This window comes from Necator americanus, chromosome X (genome assembly GCF_031761385.1).
Source record: "Necator americanus strain Aroian chromosome X, whole genome shotgun sequence".
NCBI lineage: Eukaryota > Metazoa > Nematoda > Chromadorea > Rhabditida > Ancylostomatidae > Necator > Necator americanus.
In genome coordinates, this window is record NC_087376.1 from 31,875,193 (window position 1) to 31,896,840 (window position 21,648).

A 21,648-nucleotide genomic window follows, 5' to 3' on the forward strand; every position below is an offset into this window, starting at 1 on the left:
TTCGATGCCGATATTCGTCCTGAGTGGACGCGAAACCGACCAAAATGGTGTGAATGAAACAGCGAAGGGGATCCAGATTCGAACGAGGATAATGCAAGAGAAGAGAGAAGAGAAAACACTGTTCTAAACAGGTTAGATCCTACAAGAAAATTCCGTGTAATTGTGAGGTTAAGAGATTCATTTGTTCGACCCACACACATACAAAGAAGGAGATATGGATCATAGTGAAAAATGAGTGCTGAGTGACAAGTTACGATTCTTCATCATTCGAAACACAACGTGAGATATGTCGTCCACTGTTCACCACAACAGTAGTACGAGGTGTGCCACTCGTTTCGTATATACTCGTGCTAAGATAGAAGGCATTGCACATAAATTGCGAGAAGTAGAGGATTTGAGAGATTGCTGAAAATTATACAATTTTTCGAGGAATTTCTAACAATTAATCTATCAAGCTTTCATTACTCAAGTAATAATAAACAATAGTAACGAAAAAAAAAAACATACGTTCTAGTATTGAAAGCGTTTTCTGATCAATCCCATCATCGTCGAGTGTAAGCCATGTTCGAAGAATATGAGCAGGAAGATTTAGGATTAAATTTAATACAGATATAATAATCGATCGCATAACCATAGCAGTTTTCTTCTTTACATAAAGTTGCCGTTTTTTCGTTATATGCTGGAAAAAATATATTTAGAAAGAGAAACTAGATGTTTGACAATATCTGAAAGTAAGATTCGGTCTTCTCTCAAAGAAAAAAAGTGGTTAGCTTTTTTAAAAATACATTTTAAGACCTAAAGGATGCTGCGCTACATCCAGTGCTTCTGATTGTAAGCGTAGAGGATACCCTATCAATCATTGCAGGAACAGAACACAATAAAATAATGCTATTATTTTCTGAACATGAAAGGGAATATATACATCTATTCACCCAGATGGAAAATGATTTGCGATAGTATAATGTGAAAAAATTTTAAAAAATTAAAATAAAAAAGCTATATGTCTCGGACTGGAACCAATTCTTAAAGTCATTTTTAAAGTTTAAGATCTGACAAAAATTAGAATCTTTAAAATTTTTAAAAAGATCGCGAAAAGGTACATAAATAGGGAAGATTTGTGTATAAAAACACTTGAAGAAGTGTACGGGCACCACCAGAAGGTTCCATTTTAATCGATTTTCTCAAGCCCACCCACATAAACCCGTTGAAGATCACTGGGGTGTCAATTGATCTTCGAAATCAATGTATTGGAAAAAAATTCTTAAATGATTTTATCCCTTTGTTTTTTTCGCAATAAAAGATCTAATTCGATATAAGCATAAAACTAAATATTCACGTAAAAAGGACCAGTTAAGGTGAGAAAAATTGATAAACCATAACGAAAATTCCTCACAACGACAGAGAAACATACAGACGAAAATTTGAAAAAAAAAAGCCCTCCTAGAACCCTGTGATGATATAAGAAACGAGTCCCTATGATCAGAAAGATCTTTCTCCTGAGAAAAATCCTAAGAAAAAAAACGCACATGGTATACATATAAACCGATGCAGCAACAATCTGTACGATCGATGGATGAAGGTCATGACTATTTTGGTGATTTCATTGTTAAAAGGAACATCTTTATTGATCAATAAAAAATATTAAAAAATTTCTATATATCCATTCTTGAGGAGATCCCCATGTTTTTTTTTTCAGTCAGTGAAATAAAGCATTAAAAAAATACACATGCGTAAACAACCAACCTCAGACGTTGCAGCCGATATCGACATGACAAGGGTCATATTTTGTCGAACATCCAGCGATGTTTCAAAGTCAGGATTAAATGAGCACCTGTAAATAAGGTCTTTAAGCGACATTGAGATCATTCCTGCAGATTTTGCTTATATTATATGACAATTAGACAACTGTTTTCAAGAACTTCAAGAAGATTTCGAAAAGACAAAAGCTATCGGATTGTGTGTGCAGGGTTTTCAGACTTCGGGATCAGACTTTTCGTAATATTCACCTCTAGGAGGTTAGTGAAATTCACAGTTACCAAGAAATTTCGCTTGAAAAAGTGCGGTTACATTTGAAGTTGAATTTTTACAGTTACCTTTGAAAACAGACGTTACTGTAACAAAATGGTGCCACGAAGTACTATTTGGTTCAATGAGGATTGTTTTACACATCCCATATCCTTGACGATTTCACGCCTCTCTTACAAACTTATGTCATTAAAGTCTTTAAGCGACGTTAAAATCATTCCTGCAGATTATTTCTTTGTCACCGCTGCTACTTTCACTCAGGATAACAATGTTATAATTAATTATATACTTGTAATTACCTTCGAGTGTGTGCTGGTACACTTATCGCACATCTCCGTTCGTAGAGAGGTACGTCCATCATAGAAAATGGATTATAGCATTGAAAAAGAACTATACCATCGAAGAATATTCGTAAAAGTGAGGGAACTGCGTAGAATAAGGCGATATCCATAAAATGGGCTGCCTAAAATCTTAGATACATGAGGAGAGAAAAATTTAATGGAATTTTGCTTGGCAACTGTGAGGAGCATCGTTGGGAGATCATCGATTTTTTCTATTGAAGATAGTTAAGAACAACTTCAAAACACTGTACTACAAAATTACCATCTATAATATTTAATTTTTTCAAATTCCTACTTGTAAGCATTCTCCTGAAGTATATTTTTTTTCCTGAAAATGTCCTGAAATCATACCTTTACATTATGTAGAGGAATACTCGGATGTTCGACACATAAACGTCCTTCCTCACTATATACCACAAAGAACAAAATCCAGGATTCGAATAAGAAGCATAAACAAGCTAGCAGTCTAAAACATGTCATTACACCTTTGTTTGCAATTTCATTAACATTCGTAAAGTTGAAGAAAAAATTCAAAGGAAAAATCAGAAAGAACGATTTTGGCACTTTTACTGGAAATATTTGAATTTCAGTACTACTACATAAGAAAAATATTTTTTTACAACAACAAGAACAAGGTTTAAAAATGCATGTGTATGCACACGTTTAAACACGTGAACATCCCTACACAGATGTAATTATAACATTTCAATTATTTTAGAAAAAAGCGCCAAAAAGACGAAAAACACTGACAAAAAATCCCTGATTTTTCCATTTTTCCAACACTCTTGTCGCATGGAATATTAGAGAGAGAGAATTTTTTTTTGAAATTATTTCTCGAGTAGTGCTCATTGGGTAACTACAACAAGCACCTAATTAGGCCTCCTGATAAATAAAATAAATTTTTTTTATGTCATAAAATTATAAACACTCACTTTAAAGCATTTCTCGGTTGCCTCCAAATCGTTCGATATTTTATCGGATGAAATACAGCCGTATATCGTAAAATTGACAACGCTAACCAACACCATACAGAAAAAGCCGAAGTGGTGTGCATTAAATATATATCGATCTAGAAAACAATATTTTTAAAGATATTACAACATTACTCAGAGGAGAATTTAATGCAAGTACTTAACAATGAGCTTGAACGAAAGCAATTTAAAAAAAAACAGTTATATTTATTATTATATTATATTATATTTATTCGACGACAATATTCGGTGATGCAGTCGAATATTCGGTGTGCAAAAAAAAAATACGCAAAAAGTATATGCGGGGAATACGCAAAAAAACCGCCCGACATGTCGTCAATGGGTTAATTAGTTTTTTTTTTTCTTCACAAATTTTCATACCTTGCACGTGCCGCTGAGTAGCCATGTAGGTAATCCGGCCTTTGGCGCTGAATGAAATAATGCCTGTACAAGTTGCGCCAACAAAGTAACTGAATCACTAGTTGACATTGCAGCCAACGGTAGTCCTGAAGTTGTCTCGAAACGAATAGCGCTTCTCCTTAAAAGTCAGATTATATGTGTACTCGGGTCGAAGACAGCTAATCTTGCTGCTGGATTCACTTTTCGAGCGTTCGTAGCCAATTCGTTGCGGAACCCTGAGTTGACGATACAACATTAGCGCTGTAGAGGGTGGTCCCACAACGAACTCCTACAGACGATCGAATACAGAACACAGCATGACGATCAGATAATTTTTACCGGATTTAGAGCAAATATTATGATTAAGATGGAACGAATCAGCCTTTTAATTGCCTTGAAATCTCTTATAGAGAATTTCTTTTTTCAATTTCCTAATAAAAATCCATAAAAATTATTCTATTTAGCACACTATTCCCTACTAGTACTAGTACTAGTACTCATTTCACTCCACTGATTTATTCTTTTCAATATTTTTCATCATTAGCAATCATAAAGATTTTACAACGACGAGAATTTGTGTGGCCTATAAAAAATCAGTAGATAAATATAAAAATAAGGTAGAATGGCTTAGTCGAGTATTGCAAAATACATTTGCTAAGATAAAATTTTGGATAAATAAAAGAGCCTGAAAACCCTGTCAGTTCAAAAAAAGTTTTCTGAAAATTTTTCTCGCCCATTTTCTTCATGAGGTGTTAATGAAGTGTTAACAATCCACCGCTACCTGGCTTCACACCACTAACACTGCTTCAGGATGTCAGTCATAAAAATATTTTACAATCCTGATATGACATTTTGAAATAACTTTCTTCCTGTGAAGAAAAATTACGATTTTCTCGGATAGAGCTTAGCAGAGAGCACTCAATTATGTAAATTTACAATAAATAAATAAATAACAAGAATTTTTAGATACAGTAATGCTCAAAGAAGTTTTCAATGCCAATATTAAGATAAAATAGAAATTACCTTGCAATCCGTAATAATCTCCACAGGACATACCAATTGAGCCCGATACCAAGTATAGGCACAACGATATAGAGCGTAAAATAAGCTGACTGTAGATTCATTTTCTTTCATTCATTTCTAAAAGAACAAAAAACATTAATAAATGTCATGCTGATATCCTAGAAATTTCCACGATGTATATATACGTATAAGAAACACGTTCGTAAATAAAATAGAATGGATCCGAGCTGTGACAATTGAATTATGAGAAATATAAATCCATAAAAATCCTGAAATGCGCATCTGGCCAGATAGGAAGAAAAACGTGAATAATCCAAACATAATACATTAGATTATGGATCTGTGGATGCAACACATTAAGGCATTCAAAGAAAAAAAAACACCCAAAAGGTTGCTCAAATCGGAATTATAGATCTGTGTGGACAAGAATCACCAAGATTCAGTATAAGGAAAAATTTCCTTTTCACTGCTAAAATCCATGGACGTGGGAAGAAAGCAAAATCTGTGGCGTTAAATTCATTATACGATCCGAGGCAGCATTGGAAAATCGTCTGGACGTGTTTCAAATCAGCTATAAATCCTTTGATCAAACAGATATTTCCTCTCAGAAATCGAGAATGAGGTCGAAAAAAAGCAATTGTTGTGGAATAATTTTTAATTACTCGGTATGATGAATACCTTTACGTGGATTTAACCTCAACGACAATCTCATCGCCTCTAATTGAAGCGCTAAGCTGTTGATGTAGTCTTATGTATTGATGCCCTATTTCAAGATCTCATTCTTTTATCCCATCGGAAATATTCCTTGTTTCTTGCTATATTTATAGCTAACAACATTTTTACGTAGAAAATATTCTGTAGTGAATTCAATGATATTTACTAAGATGTCAATGGATACTGTAGATCTGGATTTAACGTGAGCAGGAATGAAATATTAATGGAAATTGTAGGTTTTTTTCAAACAAATAATTTAAATGTGAACTATAAATATTGCATAGGTATTTATAGTTGTACAATCTAAGCAATAGGAGACGGAGAAGATTGGACCTTTTTCAAAATAATGCTTAAAAAAACTGTTCATCACCGTTGAGGAAGAAAATGAGAACGCTACCCTAACTAAGAACGAAGAGAAATGTTAATTGAGAACATATGGAGCCAATTAAAGGAGCCTGGAGTGATAAAAGACTACATGTGTTTCATAAGAAATGATGTAAGTACCAATATATTCCTGAAAATATGAGGAACATAGAACACGAAAAAAAAGATACTAAAGCTACCTTAACGAAAATTCACACATCATAAACTAGACTTTTTCAAATGGTCCCTGGAATAAGGATGATAGATGAGAGCAAAAAAAAAATTGCGAATCTGGATGAGTGATGTGTTTGCGTTCAAGAGCACATCCAGGATGTTTGCAGTGACAATTTTTGTGATCAAACATCTATAAAAGTGCAACTATCTCAATACAAAGGGATTTATCAGAAGAAAGAGATAGAAAAAAGCCAAACACCCGGAAGTTTTGATATATTCCAGGCCAATGAACTAACATCTACACATTCATCCGCCTCCAGTGAGGTGTCGATCGTCACAACATAGGTATATCTCATTTACATAGATTAACGAGTCTAATTAGGAAGTCATCTTACTCCATTTATCGGCTATTCTATGCGAGTTCCAAGAAAAATATCTTTCCATGGTGCAGCGGGTTTTTTTTTCCTTTTTTGTACCAGTAATTATTACATTTATTAATCCAGTAATATTCAAAACACTATCTTGGTCATAGCGATGAAATCTTTCATGTCTATGAAGAAACAGTTGGATATAAACATGTACAAAATAATTTTTGATCGTATCCGTGGGATGAGTGGAAGTGGAACTTAGTGTGGAAACGAAATGAGGAAAACGAAAAGAATTTCGTCTAGGAGACGTCTACTTCAAATCGTAATCCTAAACAATGATGTTTGATGTCCATGAAATTTGAAACAAACCACCCACTAATGAGAGAATGCTTAGAGGGCAGTAGATTTCTCACAGAATGTAAGTTGTAACGTTAAGAACGAAAAAAAAAATAAAGTTTTGAAAATGTAATTCCTCTAAAAAGAGCTGCAAACATAAAGTTTCAGACTTTGAACGTTTCTTCGTGGCAGGAATGTTTCAAAAGAAAAAAAAAACCATCTCTTCTGGAAAAATATTTCGAGACATTCTCTTAGGAAAAAAATATTCCTATAAACAATCGATCGCTTACATATACAGAAAATATAGCTTAGGAGCATTATTTATTCTTTTTAGTTTTTTAAAATAATTGAGCACTTAAGATATCGAAAGTTCTTTTCTATCGTTTTATTATTTTTTAAATTGTATTTTACAATATCAAAGCAAACGCAAAGGCATATTAATGGAACAAATACGAATCCACGTAAATTATAGAGATTCCGGAAAGATTTCGAGAAAAGTCTTTAGGTAATTATGCATGAAAAGACGGGTTAGAATGGTACACGTGTAAAGTTGTAAAAAAAAAGTTTTTTTTTTCAAACTATGCAAGCCTTAAGAGTTTACGAATATAACAAAGAAGACGATACGATTTGTTCTGAGGAGAACAAGATGTTGAAGGAGATCCTAATTATTCTCCGTAGAAAGGAGTATTATTTACATTCAATAATGCCATATACGTAGAAATAAACCTATATTGAAGTTCCTTTCGTAAATTAACAAAATAACTTTATGAAAAGTGCAAGCTGGCAGTAATTTCATAGTACATACATAGTCTTAAGTGTATACTACGGATATTATTAATATTACGGATTGAAAGAATTGGGTTGGAGAACATAAGCTAGTGACAACAATTTCGAAAAAAAAGTGTTACTTGTTGTATGGTAAAATTATTTGAAGTGAAATCTTCTCGAAAAAAAAATTTTAAAAAATATTTTCAAATGAATTGACAAAGCATCTATCATCGTGCTGCTTCCTGCTTTAATATGTGAAGAAAAAGTACGAAAAGCCATGCAATTTTTTTTCTTTTTTTATTAATCTTGATGTTATCGGAATTCCATATAAAATCTTGCATATCACTTTGAATTATCGAGTAAAACATTCAAAAATGTGCTAGTAGCAGAGGAGTTATATGGAGTCAAGAAATGTCTGAGTTAAAAAAAGCCAGGGTGGAGATATGGCATAGATTTGGGATCAACTCTAATCCTCTTTGTGTTTCTATCCTGAGGATAGAATAGGGGAGGGAGGCGGACAGAAGGAAATGACGTTGGGCACAAATACATCAAAAGTGATAGAGATCTGCATGTAAATTGAACGTTTAAAGTGGTTCTAAGGACACATCGTACAGTAAACATAAAAATTCGGATTACTGTACAAGGTTAGAGGTTAGAATTACAGTTTCTAAGGAGCGTATCGTTGCTGATTTAGACGTAGTTTGCTAAATTAAAACAATCTTCATCATATTTGAGATAGAAATAACCAAAATAAGAACTATGCAGTGTGTCATCGCCCCCGAGAAAAACAAGATCGACGCGAACGTTGCTCCCCCAGGAATACCTAGCACTGAGACGGTGATATGTTTGGAAGAGCGGAGCGATAAGTTCATAGCCAAGTTTGAGGTTTTTAATTTTTTTTTTACAAAACCCCAGTCCGGGAAAAAAAGAATATTTAAAGTGCATTTCCACTGGAGAGTGTGAATAAAGTTATAATGAAAGATTTCATTCCCTTAAAGAATGTCAAAATTTTATTTCAATGATAAATGAAGATATATAATTACATGGAACTATTTCTATTTGACATATAAACTACTAAAAATTAGAATATGAATATGTCCGTCACTGATAATAAATTTTTCCTCAAAAAGAGAAAAAAATTAAAATTATATTCGGAAAGAGACGATTATTAGCGATTATATTGAAGAAGGAAATGTAACCAGACAGCTGTCTCATGTAAACGGGTTTAATGAATAAGATTCATAGAATTTGATGGATCAATATCCACGATAATCCCTTTAATCCCTTACGTGTGTCCAATCTATTTCTATTTCTTTTTTTCGTTTCCGGAACACTATGACTGTGAAAATTTGTTGCCACAATTTCGATACAGGTGTTAAAAACACAAAATTTACTTTTTAGAAAAATTTTCCAGAATATAGTCCCATCATCCCGTGAACAAATAAATCTAGTTGTAAGTACAGAGGATGTTTCACGTATTGCGTCAGTTTCCGGATAATACTAAATTAGTGAAATCCGAAAAATCGCGACATAAAAATGTTACATTTGTTAATACTATTTTTACATGAAATTACGTAAACGCGAGGAAAAATAATTTGATTTGAGTTGAATGCAATTAGAGTTTCGAGAAACGACATCTTCTTATACGGTGACTTTTTGTAAAATTTAAAAAATTGATTTTAACGAAAGTTTCAGAGAAGCTTCTGAATTCGAACGAACTACCACATAAATAAAATAGTAGAAAAGATGTTTTCTATAAGAAAATCGCAACCCAAGAGCAATTATACGGATTGCGTCGTTCGAATCCTTAAGAATTCTAAACGGCTCAATGAATTCACTAAACGATGACGTGAAGATAATGTACGAGAATCTGATTATTTTCTTCTGAAACACCATGGATATAATGAAAGAAAGATTTCTTTTTTCCTTCTTTCTAGAATTATCTCGTACGAAAAAAAAAGACTTTGAAAGGTTCGTAAAATAAATAGTAGTAGTACTAGTAGGGTGGGCTTTCATTTAGCAATAGATAAAAAGTATTGAATTTTTCTTTAAAGGGCTCTGTGAAGAAATTTACTATTTAATTGTTATAAAAGTGCAGATGTGCATTTTTTTCGATTTCATGTATTTCCAATACTACGTCGCTCACTTTGAAAAACAATCAGTTTTATATTTTTATTCTAATTTTAATTATACTATTTATTTTATTACTTACAATGATTTTGTTCTAAAAAAAGAGAAAAAACTATATGATTTTTTGTTAAGCATTTTTTAAAACAATTATCAAACAGTGGAAGACCAACTATGTGTACTAGGAGATTTTTAGCTCTTTTGTGTAATTTTTCTTGTCACCTGTTGAACGTTTACGTAGTAGAGACACCTGATTACATACGATTGATGTACTGGATGACATTTTTATCAAATATGTCCGCATGCATGTTTAAATCTATTCATTACAGATTATCTCACGATGTCATCAAACGAGTACGTATGACAATATTAAAGTAATAGTACAATGAACATGTTTGACTCAGCAATCATCTGAACGATTGACGTCATCCAGACAGAATTGCCGGCTCAACGATATATGGCAACATCTATGCAGCTTATTTAATTCCCTGTTGAAGAAAACAAATTATTTTGATTTTATTTTAAATAGTTACTATTAGCTAAAGCAAGTAAACGTGATAAAATGTTCTTTCGAAAATTTTTTTCATAATGATTATTCACGGGATTTCTCTTAAATGCCGTCACGAGAATGTTCCCACATTTGTCTATCAAAAAAAAAGAGAATAAAAGAGAATTTAAAATGTATTTTTATATTTATTTTACTACTATTTATATTTGTTATATTGTTGTTTGTATTGTTATATTTGTTATGTTTATATTTGTTTTATTGTATTTATATTGAGATTTTCTATGAAATTGGAAGAAAAACTAAATTTACCCTTAAAGTTATGCATAATTGTCAAATTTCGAATACTACTACTACAAATAAGTTGCATAACATGTTTTATGTATGCTGAAATGAGAAAGACGAACCTCAGAGGAGAATTATGAGGACATAAACAACGATTAGAGCATTTACAATGAAAACACGATCCAACAGCCGAATAAGAAGTTTCGTCGTTTTTTTTTTCGCCCTTTGTTTTTATTCGAAAAAAAAACTACAAGCACAAAGAAAGTGCTGGACGTTTGCTTCCACATCGGAACAACAAAGAAAATCAACATGTATCTCAGAAAATTGTCGTATGTTTTCATAAAATGTGAGAGAAATGACAATTATACTGAGGGAAACCTTTCATAATATTGAAAATTTTGTAATATTTTAAATGTATGGGCACTATCACGAAACCCCTACCATTATACTGACATTTTAATAAATTATTATTACATTACATTCAGGAATATATGAAGGTATATTTCATGAAAGAGTCAAGTACAAACAAAAATATTGCGCTTACGCTAGTGCACTTCCAATTGAGCCAGAATAACAAAATTGTTCACCTTTCCAGAAATAACTGTAGAGGTAAATAAAATTTCTTTAATGGAATATCAAAAAAATAGTATGAACATTTCGTTTACTGCTACAAATAAAAATCCAATCATTCTCGGTTTTCAGGAACGTCCTCAAAGCTTAACTAAAGAGAATCCTCTTGTCTCTTCCCACAAATAGAAGACAACAGCTCAAGGAATGCACAACTCAATAAGGATTTCGGCCGCATGTGTACGTCATAAAAACTTAGGATTGCAGCTCACTGCAATAGCATTTCACAATGATGAAAAAGAATTTTATTTGTTAAATAATTAGCATTAGATTTTTAAACTTTATCGAAGTCTCAGGAAGACTTAGGAGATTCTTAGGAAATCCTAAGACTTCACTTATGATTTAGTAAAGTCTTGGGATTTCCTTGTAATTTAACTCGGTCGACACGGAAAACTCCAAGTCAAAATTAGTCCTCACTCGGGATCAGACCTACTGTAGTCCTTTGCTAAATCGTAAATCCTGAACAGTATGGAACAAACGAGAAAGACTTCTCTTAAAAAAACCAAATGTTTTGCAAAGCGTGTTTATAACACATCTCTTGGTTCTTCTCCGAGCAGATAAAACTCAACTGGAATAATTTTCAGAGGAGTACGTTGCTGGAAGAATAATTCCAGAATTTTGCCTCTTTTCAAAAAATATGTATTTGAATCCTTTTTAGAGGGGAATTCCTTTAGGAAGTATGTTACAAATGTGGCTTGAAGGCAGATCCGGTAGAATGTTCCTAAGTTTCAGAACCTTCAGAGATTTCCCGTATTGCAGGGATTGAGGGATTCGGGTCTGGGCGATCTGCTCAAGTTAGGAACTTTTTTCCTTCCTACAGCAAATTCTTTTGACCTATTAATATATCCATTCACTCTTATTTTTAAATACAGTAGCAAAATCTGCCAAAAACCATCGAATAAAATTGAGGAAATTGTGAAAAAAGACAAGAATGGGAAATATGTGTGCGAAGGAAAGGAATCAATACAAGATAGCAAAATATGAGAGGATTAAAATGTCAGATTTTTACTGGATTGAATGTTGCGTGTACATAGGAAATACGTATTTCAAATATCTGTGTATCACATTGAAATGGATAGTGTCGGCAGGAGTAATCAACACGGAAACCTGATTTCTTTCCACTTCTTGCAAAATCAAATTTAGTAAACCACATTTGACGTAAACACCGTAATTTCATTAAATATGCAGCAGCTGAAATTCGCTTAAGTAGAACTCAAAGAGAAAACAATCACAATTAAGAAGAAGATAGTGAAAGGAAATTTTTTTTATTATTTTCACTTATTCGACAAATTTAAAAGTATCTGCACCAAAAGAAAGTAATTTTAGTTCTGAATGAATCCCAAGAATGCTCTGGAGTTGTTGTTTCTTTTTTAGTATCCGCAAAACAACCTGTTATTAGAGCTTCATCTAAACTCTAACCACCATTGTTTTCCTGAAAAACAATGTAGGACAAACATCTTTCCACTCTAAAACCTGAACATACAAAGGCAAAATATACTGGTGTTTGTGTTTTAAATAGTCTTTTTTCAAATACTTAAATACCTTTTTTTCCTTTTCTTAATAGCAGATGGTGTCCAGAGAATGAAGCCAAATAATATTTGAATGAATCATCTTCCTTAACCAAATGAAATTGCCGAGAATCCGAGAAGTTTGACTGACATGGATATACGAAAAGACAAAAGTCTGGAGGACTCGGATATCTAGGACATGCGAATTATTCCCTTATTTTACTTGAACTTGAATACTAGCAACACAAGGATTTTGAAGAAAGGATGAAAATCTGATATTTTCTCTCATTATTTTCCTTTATTTCCATTTTATTTAATCTAATATTTCTAGGTTTCAATTAAATATTAGCAGAAAAATGAATGGAATAAATCCTTTTTTTCAAATTTCCTTTCTCGTCAGCTATTTTTCTTATGAAGACTCAAACGATAGTACACCAGAAGAAGAAAGAATCCACGAAAAAGAGGGTAGTGATGGTATAGTCAGGATTTGTAAAGGACCTCCAAATTTACTTTCAATTATTCGAGGTGAAAAATAAATTGCATTTTAACCCAAGAAGAAATAGATATTCACACTTTTATAACGACAGTGGATCAAATTCATTTTTCAAGAAAAGTTGAAAATCCCTGAAAACACTGTTTCCTTGGAATCATGACTAACTCACACATACAAGAAATCTTTACACCCTTTGAAGGACGGAAAAATGCGTAGAACGCGTTCATTCGGTAAGAAGAACTGGGCATTACTACTCTTAAAACTACGTAACTAACTTATGTCTAGCAGAAAATGAGTGTTATTGAGTCAAAGAATTTCCGTTCATCAATAATTTATCCTCTGACTCAAACACATTCATATTCGATTTTTTTTTTTGAAAGAAAATAAAAGAAACAGTCGTGCTGGAGCGGGTGTAGTTAGTGCTCATCAAGTTCCTCGTCGTTTTTCACGCATAAATACCGATAACGATTCTATGCGATCCGGTAATGTTCACATACATTATTATGGAATAAGTTTTCGCTCATCCTAAGTTCGAATAATCATCGAATAAAAGTGAAGAGAGGAATATGTATGAGGAGTTTCTGTGCGAAGAGGTGTGTAGGCCACTGAAAGTGGACGGTTGTCAACAAAGCGCAGCTCTTTGTGTTCGCAGAGGATTGCGATGAGCTTACAAATAATTAGCAAAATTTATTGAGAAACACTTATCGCAACATGCAAAACTTCTTTTTTTTCTCTCTTTCTCAGTTGCTTACGTAAACGACATCATCTAGAAGAGAATAAATCACCAACGAGGTAATTTTTCAGAATTAAAATTAAAATAAACGATATTTCAGCATATATTGAAAACTGTTCACTTTCGAAAAAAAAAATGAAATGCAAACCTATCCCAGAGTTTTTCTACTAATTACGCATTTGAAGCAATTTTTAACAGAAAATTTGACGTTGCCTGATAAAGATTCCCATAATTTCTCGTATAAGGAACAATAGAAAAAGGATTCTGTTGCGTAATGTAACAAGAATAGAAGGAAATTCGAAAAATCCTTGAAGATTTGTCCAAAAGACAAGTGCACTTTCTGCTTAAGTAGAGAGGAATATCGAAAAATTCTTTTAAAAAAGAAAAAAACCAAAGGGTATGTTTTTTTTACTATGTTCCTGATCTGATGGATTACTAATACAAAAAATAGGTTAGCACGTCCCCATACATTGTTTCTCCTAAAGGTTTATTTCAGGAGAGTCAGAAGAAAGTCCCCGTGACGTCTTATTTACAGGATTTTTCTGGTCTTTCGACCGTATTCAAGATCATGGATGGGTGTAAAAGAGTGGTGAGGAGCTACCATTACGCAATGCTTCGATGTAGCTGTAGGGTCCCACATCCCTTGGAGGTCGATCCGTTGATAACAAACGTGCGAGAGGATAAGAACACCGATTTGCTATGTTGATTCCTCTTGAGAAACAGAAACCTCTTGAGTTCTAGAGGTCTCATACGAGTTGTGGCTATCTCGAAAAATTAAAACAGAAAATTTGACGAACCCCAAACGAATCAATGCTGAACACTCCATCTTTCACGCTTTAACTCAAGAACTTCCTCAACTTCTTAGTAACGCTATTTCGATAACTCAGGCTCAACTTTAGAAAAAAGAACTTTTTTTACCTCTACATTCTGAAGTCTCTGTGAAGCACCAACACACTTTGCGTGAGGAAGAATCTGGATCTGGCTTAACAATGTAGAGAAATTGAGTTCGAGCGGTGCGTCATTGTTGACTTATGAACTCTGAAGTCGTTGTTTATTAACAATGTTTGCATTTAAGGATTCTCTGCAACGAATCGGGAACGGAGAGTTTTGTAAAATAATGAATGAGTCATATTATTCACCGTTTATGTTATTCATAACAATTTCTGCATTAAAACTCTCAAAAAGTACTGTAAAGAGGTTATACTCAGAGTCAAACTGACCCAGGAAGAAAAAAAAATCCTATGAGATCATTCTGGTACTTTCGGGAACCATTCAGAACCTTCTAACAACTATAAATAACAAAAATACTTTTCCTGAACGGCTAGTCCAGACAATGCGAATTTCTCTGACTTTGAAGTTTTTTCTTCAGCACAGAGAATGAATGTCTTTTGGCGAAAAACCATTAACCGAGAGAAAGTTGAAGAATATTGCACGTGCACGTTCACGAGCAAATGTTCACACTCGACGACGACTCCCCAATTTTGTGTAGAAGAAAGTTTTAAAAACTTAGAAAAATCATCTATAATGTGATTGAAAAATTTGAATATCCACAATCCAAGGATTCAGAGCAGAGCGTCTGAAGGACATAGCTAAGAGGACATTGATCGAGGGAAAAATCTCAAGCAGATTCAGAGAATTGAAACCATCTTCAACTATACGAATATTCAAGGTGATTCCAAGAACAGATGACGACAAATAGTGCCAGTTAATGTGTGAAACGACCGAAGAGCACGGCATATGATGGTTATTTAATAAGGTTAATATTTAATAAGAGCGATGGTAAACAAGTATTGAACATTTCTGGATGTACACCTCCATACAACCAAGTGGGAAACATTTATAATAGGTACAACATAGCTGTACTAACAAAAAATGAGCCGAGGGTAAATTACGGTACCGATAGGAACTAATAGCAATTCATGCGATTGAAACACTTCAAACTTTAAAAATTTCACTAAAAATATAGTTAATATTCAATTTTTCAAACTAATAGTAGTGTCCTGAGTGAATTCTACGGGAGACAAATATAAGTCATGGATTTCTACCATGTGATAAGATATCACTGAGGATTTAAAATATGTTTATAACTTTATTGATTCGAAATTTACAATTATTCAAATATTTATGTAGGTTTTATTGACAGAAAATTGTCAGATCAAAACAAAACGTGTACCCTTAATCTGTAAATAAGCAAAGTACTAAAAAATCCTGATTGTTAAACAATTTTTTGCGAGTTGCGACTAGATATATAGAGTAACGGTAGGATCAAGTGTCTGGATTGATAATCTCCTCCTCTTAATTCCTCCAAGACAATCCTAATCGATGATTTCTTAGAACAAAATAAAAATCCTTAATTCCTCGAATGTGATTCGAAGTATTTCGTTAATCCACCACCTCCAAAATTAATCTTATCCGAGAAGAATTCGATTAGTGAAGTTTTCCCATACCTCTACTGTTTTCTAAAACTCTGCGTATTAGAGAGTTGTATAGAGGGAACAATTGCCAAAAAAAATGTGGTTAGCGTCGAACTTTGGGGATGAGCACGGTGATCGGCGTGGATATGTGCTCTCAAAGAGCTCTGGAGGCTACGTTTCGACAAATAGAATTACAACAAAGTGGCGCAGTCCAATTGTGAAGAAGTGTTGGTCACAATGAGACTGGATCTACGAGAAATGTCATCAATATCATGGATATCCTGAAACAGTGCCCTATTTCGAAAGAATGAAATCCTTACTACTGTAAAAACTAAGGAATTCAGAAATTTACGACATAATCCACGACATTCTGAATAAATAGGCATAAATTGAAAAGAAACGACTATTAGCCGCTATTTAAGAATCCACAAAAGAAAAAACTATTTGAACAGCTTAATGAATACAACAGTTACGTTAATTCGTTATTTTTTTTCGTATTGCTCGTACTGTGAATCCTCTAAATAGCAACTATTCAAATGAATACGATGAAATGTGCGATAATTAGCCAACAACCAAAAAAGAGAGAATTTCATGGATTTCATGAAGAGATCTCATTTCGATAGGAGGAAATCTTGCGGAATTTATAAGATTCTGAAAAAGTGTGCTCGCAAAGGCTCGTAGGTACTGTAAAACAACAATAATTACTTTGTAACAGTTCTATCATACGATTATGGACAATGTGCGGCGATACAAAAAAAAATCCACCGTTTTCCAGGAGTAAAAAAAAATCAGCGTAGTTCGACATGAAACAGCTTGATACTAAAACGTTTTTTTTTTTCAGTTCCACTTTTTTTCCTTGACATACAAAAGATTGAAGATATTTTCGCCTTTGAAATTTGTTGAGGTCACTGCAAAATTCGATGCTCATATAATCCAGAATAGATGGGAGAAGGACCGAAATGAGGAGATGTCTCAAAGTCTCCTGAAGCCAAAGTTAGCTCAAGGGCTTTGTTTTCCATTGGCTGCACAATAAATGTTAACGATCAAATCTCCCCTCAGTTACGAACCAATACTCTCAAATGTAAACCAATTTTGACATTGCTTTCTTCAAAAACTAAAACTAGAATTTTTTCCGGAATAAATCCTTTAAATTGATTAATAGCGCATTTGAAATGAATCTAGTTTCTTTTAACTTTTTTTTTCATACACTTTTTTTCATCCAGTGAAGTAGTTGTAATGTGGAAATGCACTAACTTTATCTTCTTTATTATTATGTTTTTGCCCTAAACTGTCCTTTTTTTATTATGCTTTTGTCTCACTGATCATATAATGAAAAATTAATGGTACTTACTCCTTATTTATGTGACACTTTCAGAATTTGACTTTTCTCTGAGGAAAAATTTCGTTAAAGTTGTATACTTTCACGGGTAGAGAATCCAACAAATAGAATGAACTAACGTCGCGCTGTTGTTTAAATAATAAGCTGTTCAAAAAATGCTAGTTTTTTATTAATGAAAAGAAACTCCCATAACATTGCAAAAATTAAGAAAATGAGAGAATAAACAAAATACGACATACATTCTTGAAAAGGTTATTCACCTACAAAATCTGAAGTTTTATGGAATTTTGAAGTTAAAATTGTAAGTACAAAATAACATTAAGAATATTCTCATAAAATTAAACGAGCATAAAAAGATCCAGTGCTTCAAAAGATGAAGGAAGTTCAATTTAACAAGTTGAAGGTGTAAACGACAATGTTAGACTGCACAAAGAGAACAGAGGAACTCATGAAAGGAAATGGCAAAAAAAAAAGGGAAATATCCGAGAAAATTTGATCAATGTACTGTACTACAGAAGACTAGATGAGCAAATAAATACTTGCAAAGGTCTCCCAGCAACCACTTAAATAAGAGCATATTCAGAATTGTATTAACTGCAGTAATAACGAACATTAAAAAAAGAAGTTAGTTCAATACATATGCAAAAATGAACGAAAAAAAATGAATGCACACCTTCTTCAAATCTTACGGTATTTCGAAACACTCGAAAATGTTTCAACATAGCTGCACTTATTACAAAAAGCATTCATACTATTGTAGATGATTTTTCAAATTCAATCAAGTAAAAATAAATCGGAAGCTTCTTGTGATCTGGAATGTTCTTGAATTCTTGTCTGCGTCAGTTTGAAAGAATCACCTATATAATCTGTTTTCCCGTAGACCGACGATTTGCACGAGCGGACACCATTAATACTTCCATGTGTCCCGATCGCGCGCAAGGGTTCCCCAGTGGCTTCTCTTCTCGCGAAAGACTCTAAGAGCATCATATCTTCCTTTAAAGGATTTCCCAAAGACGTCTGACCATCGGGTTGGCGGTCTTCCTGCGATCCGTTTGACGTCGCATGGTATCCAGTCGTTTACAGCTCTGGACCAACGGTTGTCGTTAAAACGCATCACATGTCTGGCCCGCCTAATTTTACTTTCCTTGGCATATGCGGGGGCGTCTCTGATCTTCGATCGGTGACATAGGAGTGAACTTTGAATCCTTTCTTCCAACTGCCGGGATAAGCCGGTTTACTCCCAGCATCACTCTTTTGATTCCTGACGCAGATACGCGTTCTATGACGCTGATCGCACTTTTCACCTGCTTGGGAAACGCCCACGTTTCTGGAGCGTGTTTCAAAGCAGGAAGAACGGCGATGTTAAATAGGTAATCACGAACCTAGATGTTCTTAGTCCTCTTCAGTACATCCTTCATGTATATGCGCACCAAACCGCTCGTTTCTTCGTGCCCAGCTCGCAGATCAGGTACATCACACTAATTTCCCGATCTAGATATACACCTGGTGCAATCAGATGTGTTCATTCCGTTGGACGTGAGTGGGGCATCAGAAACCCATTCGGTCCTCATGAACATTGGCCTGTAATAGTTCAACTGAACCCTAATCTTTTTACACGTTTCATCAAGTTCGATCAGCATTAGTTCCGCCCGATTGGCGTTTAATTTTATCAAAATGACGTCGTGAGCGAAACCGATGACGGTGTAAATGGCGGTCGTCAACTTACAGTCCCATGTTATCCGATTTCAATCCTCGCATCGCATTTTCAAGATTGGCACTGAAAATTTGGGTGAAATTATGTCACCCAGACGAACCCCTCTCTTCACGTTGGTTGCGACCTTATTGTAGAATGGGGAAATTTTCGTCGTAAGACTGCTATATAACTCGCGAAATATCATTATTTATTGAGTGGGGAAGCCTTGGTTGTCCAGAGCATCCATGACCGCTTCAGTCTCTATTGAATCAAAGGTTTTTTTCAAGTCGATGAAAGTAAGACACAGCGGCATCTTGTGCCTGTACTCTTGCGATACGTCTACGAATTTTGGTACGGCGTGAGTTCCGATGTCATGTGGGTTTCCTTTCTTATAAAAGGAAACCAGTCTTGCTGGTTTTCTTTTGCTCAGGAACCTTGCATTCCGACGGACAACGAGTGAAGAGCCTCGCCAGTGCGTTGATAAGGACTGGCGCTAGGTTCTTCAGGTAATTAGACTTGATTCTATCGGAACCGGGTGTAGTACGATTCTTCACCGTCATGATGGCATGTCAGACTTCGGAAAAGAGGACTTTTAGGATAACATGTCCATCTTCTCTCAGGTGGTATAATAATTCAGAAACTGTAAAAACATATTGACGGAATTGGCCGCATATTCAAAGTTGCGCTAAGAATTTAATTATGGGAAGTTTATTTTAGAAGGAGAGAATTTTCACACAATCAGGAAAATCTCTGCCAATTCATTTAGTATCATAAAATCAACGGTGTTATAAAAATGAAAAGAAAAGCTGTGTGGGAAACCTGGCAGTAAGGTTGCCGGTGCTTTTCTATGTGTATCAGAAGATCCTATAATTAATACAAAGTTACAGTTGGATTCCTAATCAATTGATAAAATATTGTAAATGATAATAATTCTAACTAGTTTTTTTGTCTAATCTCTGTAACTAGTAGGTTGTTCGGCGCAGCGTGATGCAAATAAAATGAAACAGTATAAAAAGATAATCGGATTGTGACGAATTGAAGCATTCCATTCCATTAATCAGTAATCACAGTGATTCCAGTAATCACTGTGGAAGACTTTTTATGGATAATTTCATGCAAGTACCGAGTAATTATGTTGCTATAATTAGTTTTCCGTAAAGCAACTATTAAATTCATAAATAATAATCAGACAATATTGAAATTAGGAAGCATAGTACATTTTCAACATTGCTTACATCCATTAAACGACAATAAAATATTGCTAGGAAGATTTGGAGACTCTATAGCCCCACCAATTGAAACAATAAAACAGCATACAATATCGATTGATTGAGTGTCGATGCTCAGCAAAGTAAAAAAAGAATGACGGGTTGTTGCAAGTTTTCTTAGATTTTCTTAAATTTCAATGCTTTTTTTCAAGGATGCAAATGTTAAGTGCCAGTTAAATTCATGACAGTTTTTTTACTTTTGTCTCAAAATGTCTGCTAAATATGGAACAGAAAAAAAATATGTTTAATTATTGTAGATATCCAGGACTTTTACGTGAGCTTTGAAGCAGGCGAATCTTACTGCCATCTATGTCATCAATGTGAATCATAGGTCAACGTTGCGTCACGCAACAAACTGCTCATTCGACTCGATCCTGAAGTCTCACCGGCAGTAAATAAATCATAATTGAAAGACATATGTCGTGTAAGCCAGCAGAATTCAATGATGAACTGTTTGAATAATGCTAAGTGAAAATATTCCACTTCTGGAGAAGTGGACGATTTTCATTTTCCTGTCACATGGGTATTTCTTAGAGGAGTTTTTCACCAATTTCGAGAGAACACTCAAAAATGAATTTTTACCCCGGTTACATTCAAATTTACCAAGATCTGGATTTTATCCACTGCTTAATACTGCTAGAATGACCGCTCTTCAATTCTCCTCTTCATTCAGCTTATTCTCACCTTTCTGAGTTGTCCTCATTTGTTCGGATTACGTTCTCTCGTAAATCAACACTCTCTCTTCTTTGCTTTGTCGTCTGGTGTCACGTCGATGTTTCTGCTTTTCTCTTTTTCTATCCCTCTCTCTCTCTCCTTCTCTCCTTTGCCGCCTCTCCGTGTATCCACGGAAAATCTACCGCAATAATATATAGCATTATATGTTAAAATATTACAGCTGGTATTATAATTATTGCACTTCAAAACTATTTTTTCTGGATGATGTTCCTAGAACGTAAATCATAAATGTCCAGAAAACGTAACCATAACATAAATAAAACAGAGATGGATATAAAAACTCGGGTAAGGGGTGAATTATGTTGTTATATAACCTGGTAGCCCGCTAAATAAACGTGTAGATCAAGGCGTGAGCATTTTATTATTTTGGTAAAAAATAATTTTCGGCGTTTTTATTTTAAGCTTAAAATGCACATGGGTATGAAACGTCCCAGTAGGA

General features: G+C 34.1%; 1 protein-coding gene across 1 annotated transcript; it reads right to left on the bottom strand.

Moving 5' to 3' along the window:
* Positions 1-250: 250 nt before the first annotated feature.
* RB195_026094 (uncharacterized protein) lies at positions 251-4,860 on the bottom strand (the record flags this gene model as incomplete). The annotated part of the gene is made up of 8 exons (XM_013445487.2): positions 251-405; positions 508-679; positions 1,744-1,831; positions 2,325-2,488; positions 2,718-2,832; positions 3,299-3,435; positions 3,719-3,875; positions 4,760-4,860. 8 exons carry the CDS (start codon positions 4,858-4,860, stop codon positions 251-253), a joined length of 1,089 nt encoding a protein of 362 aa, XP_013300941.2.
* Positions 4,861-21,648: the final 16,788 nt, after the last annotated feature.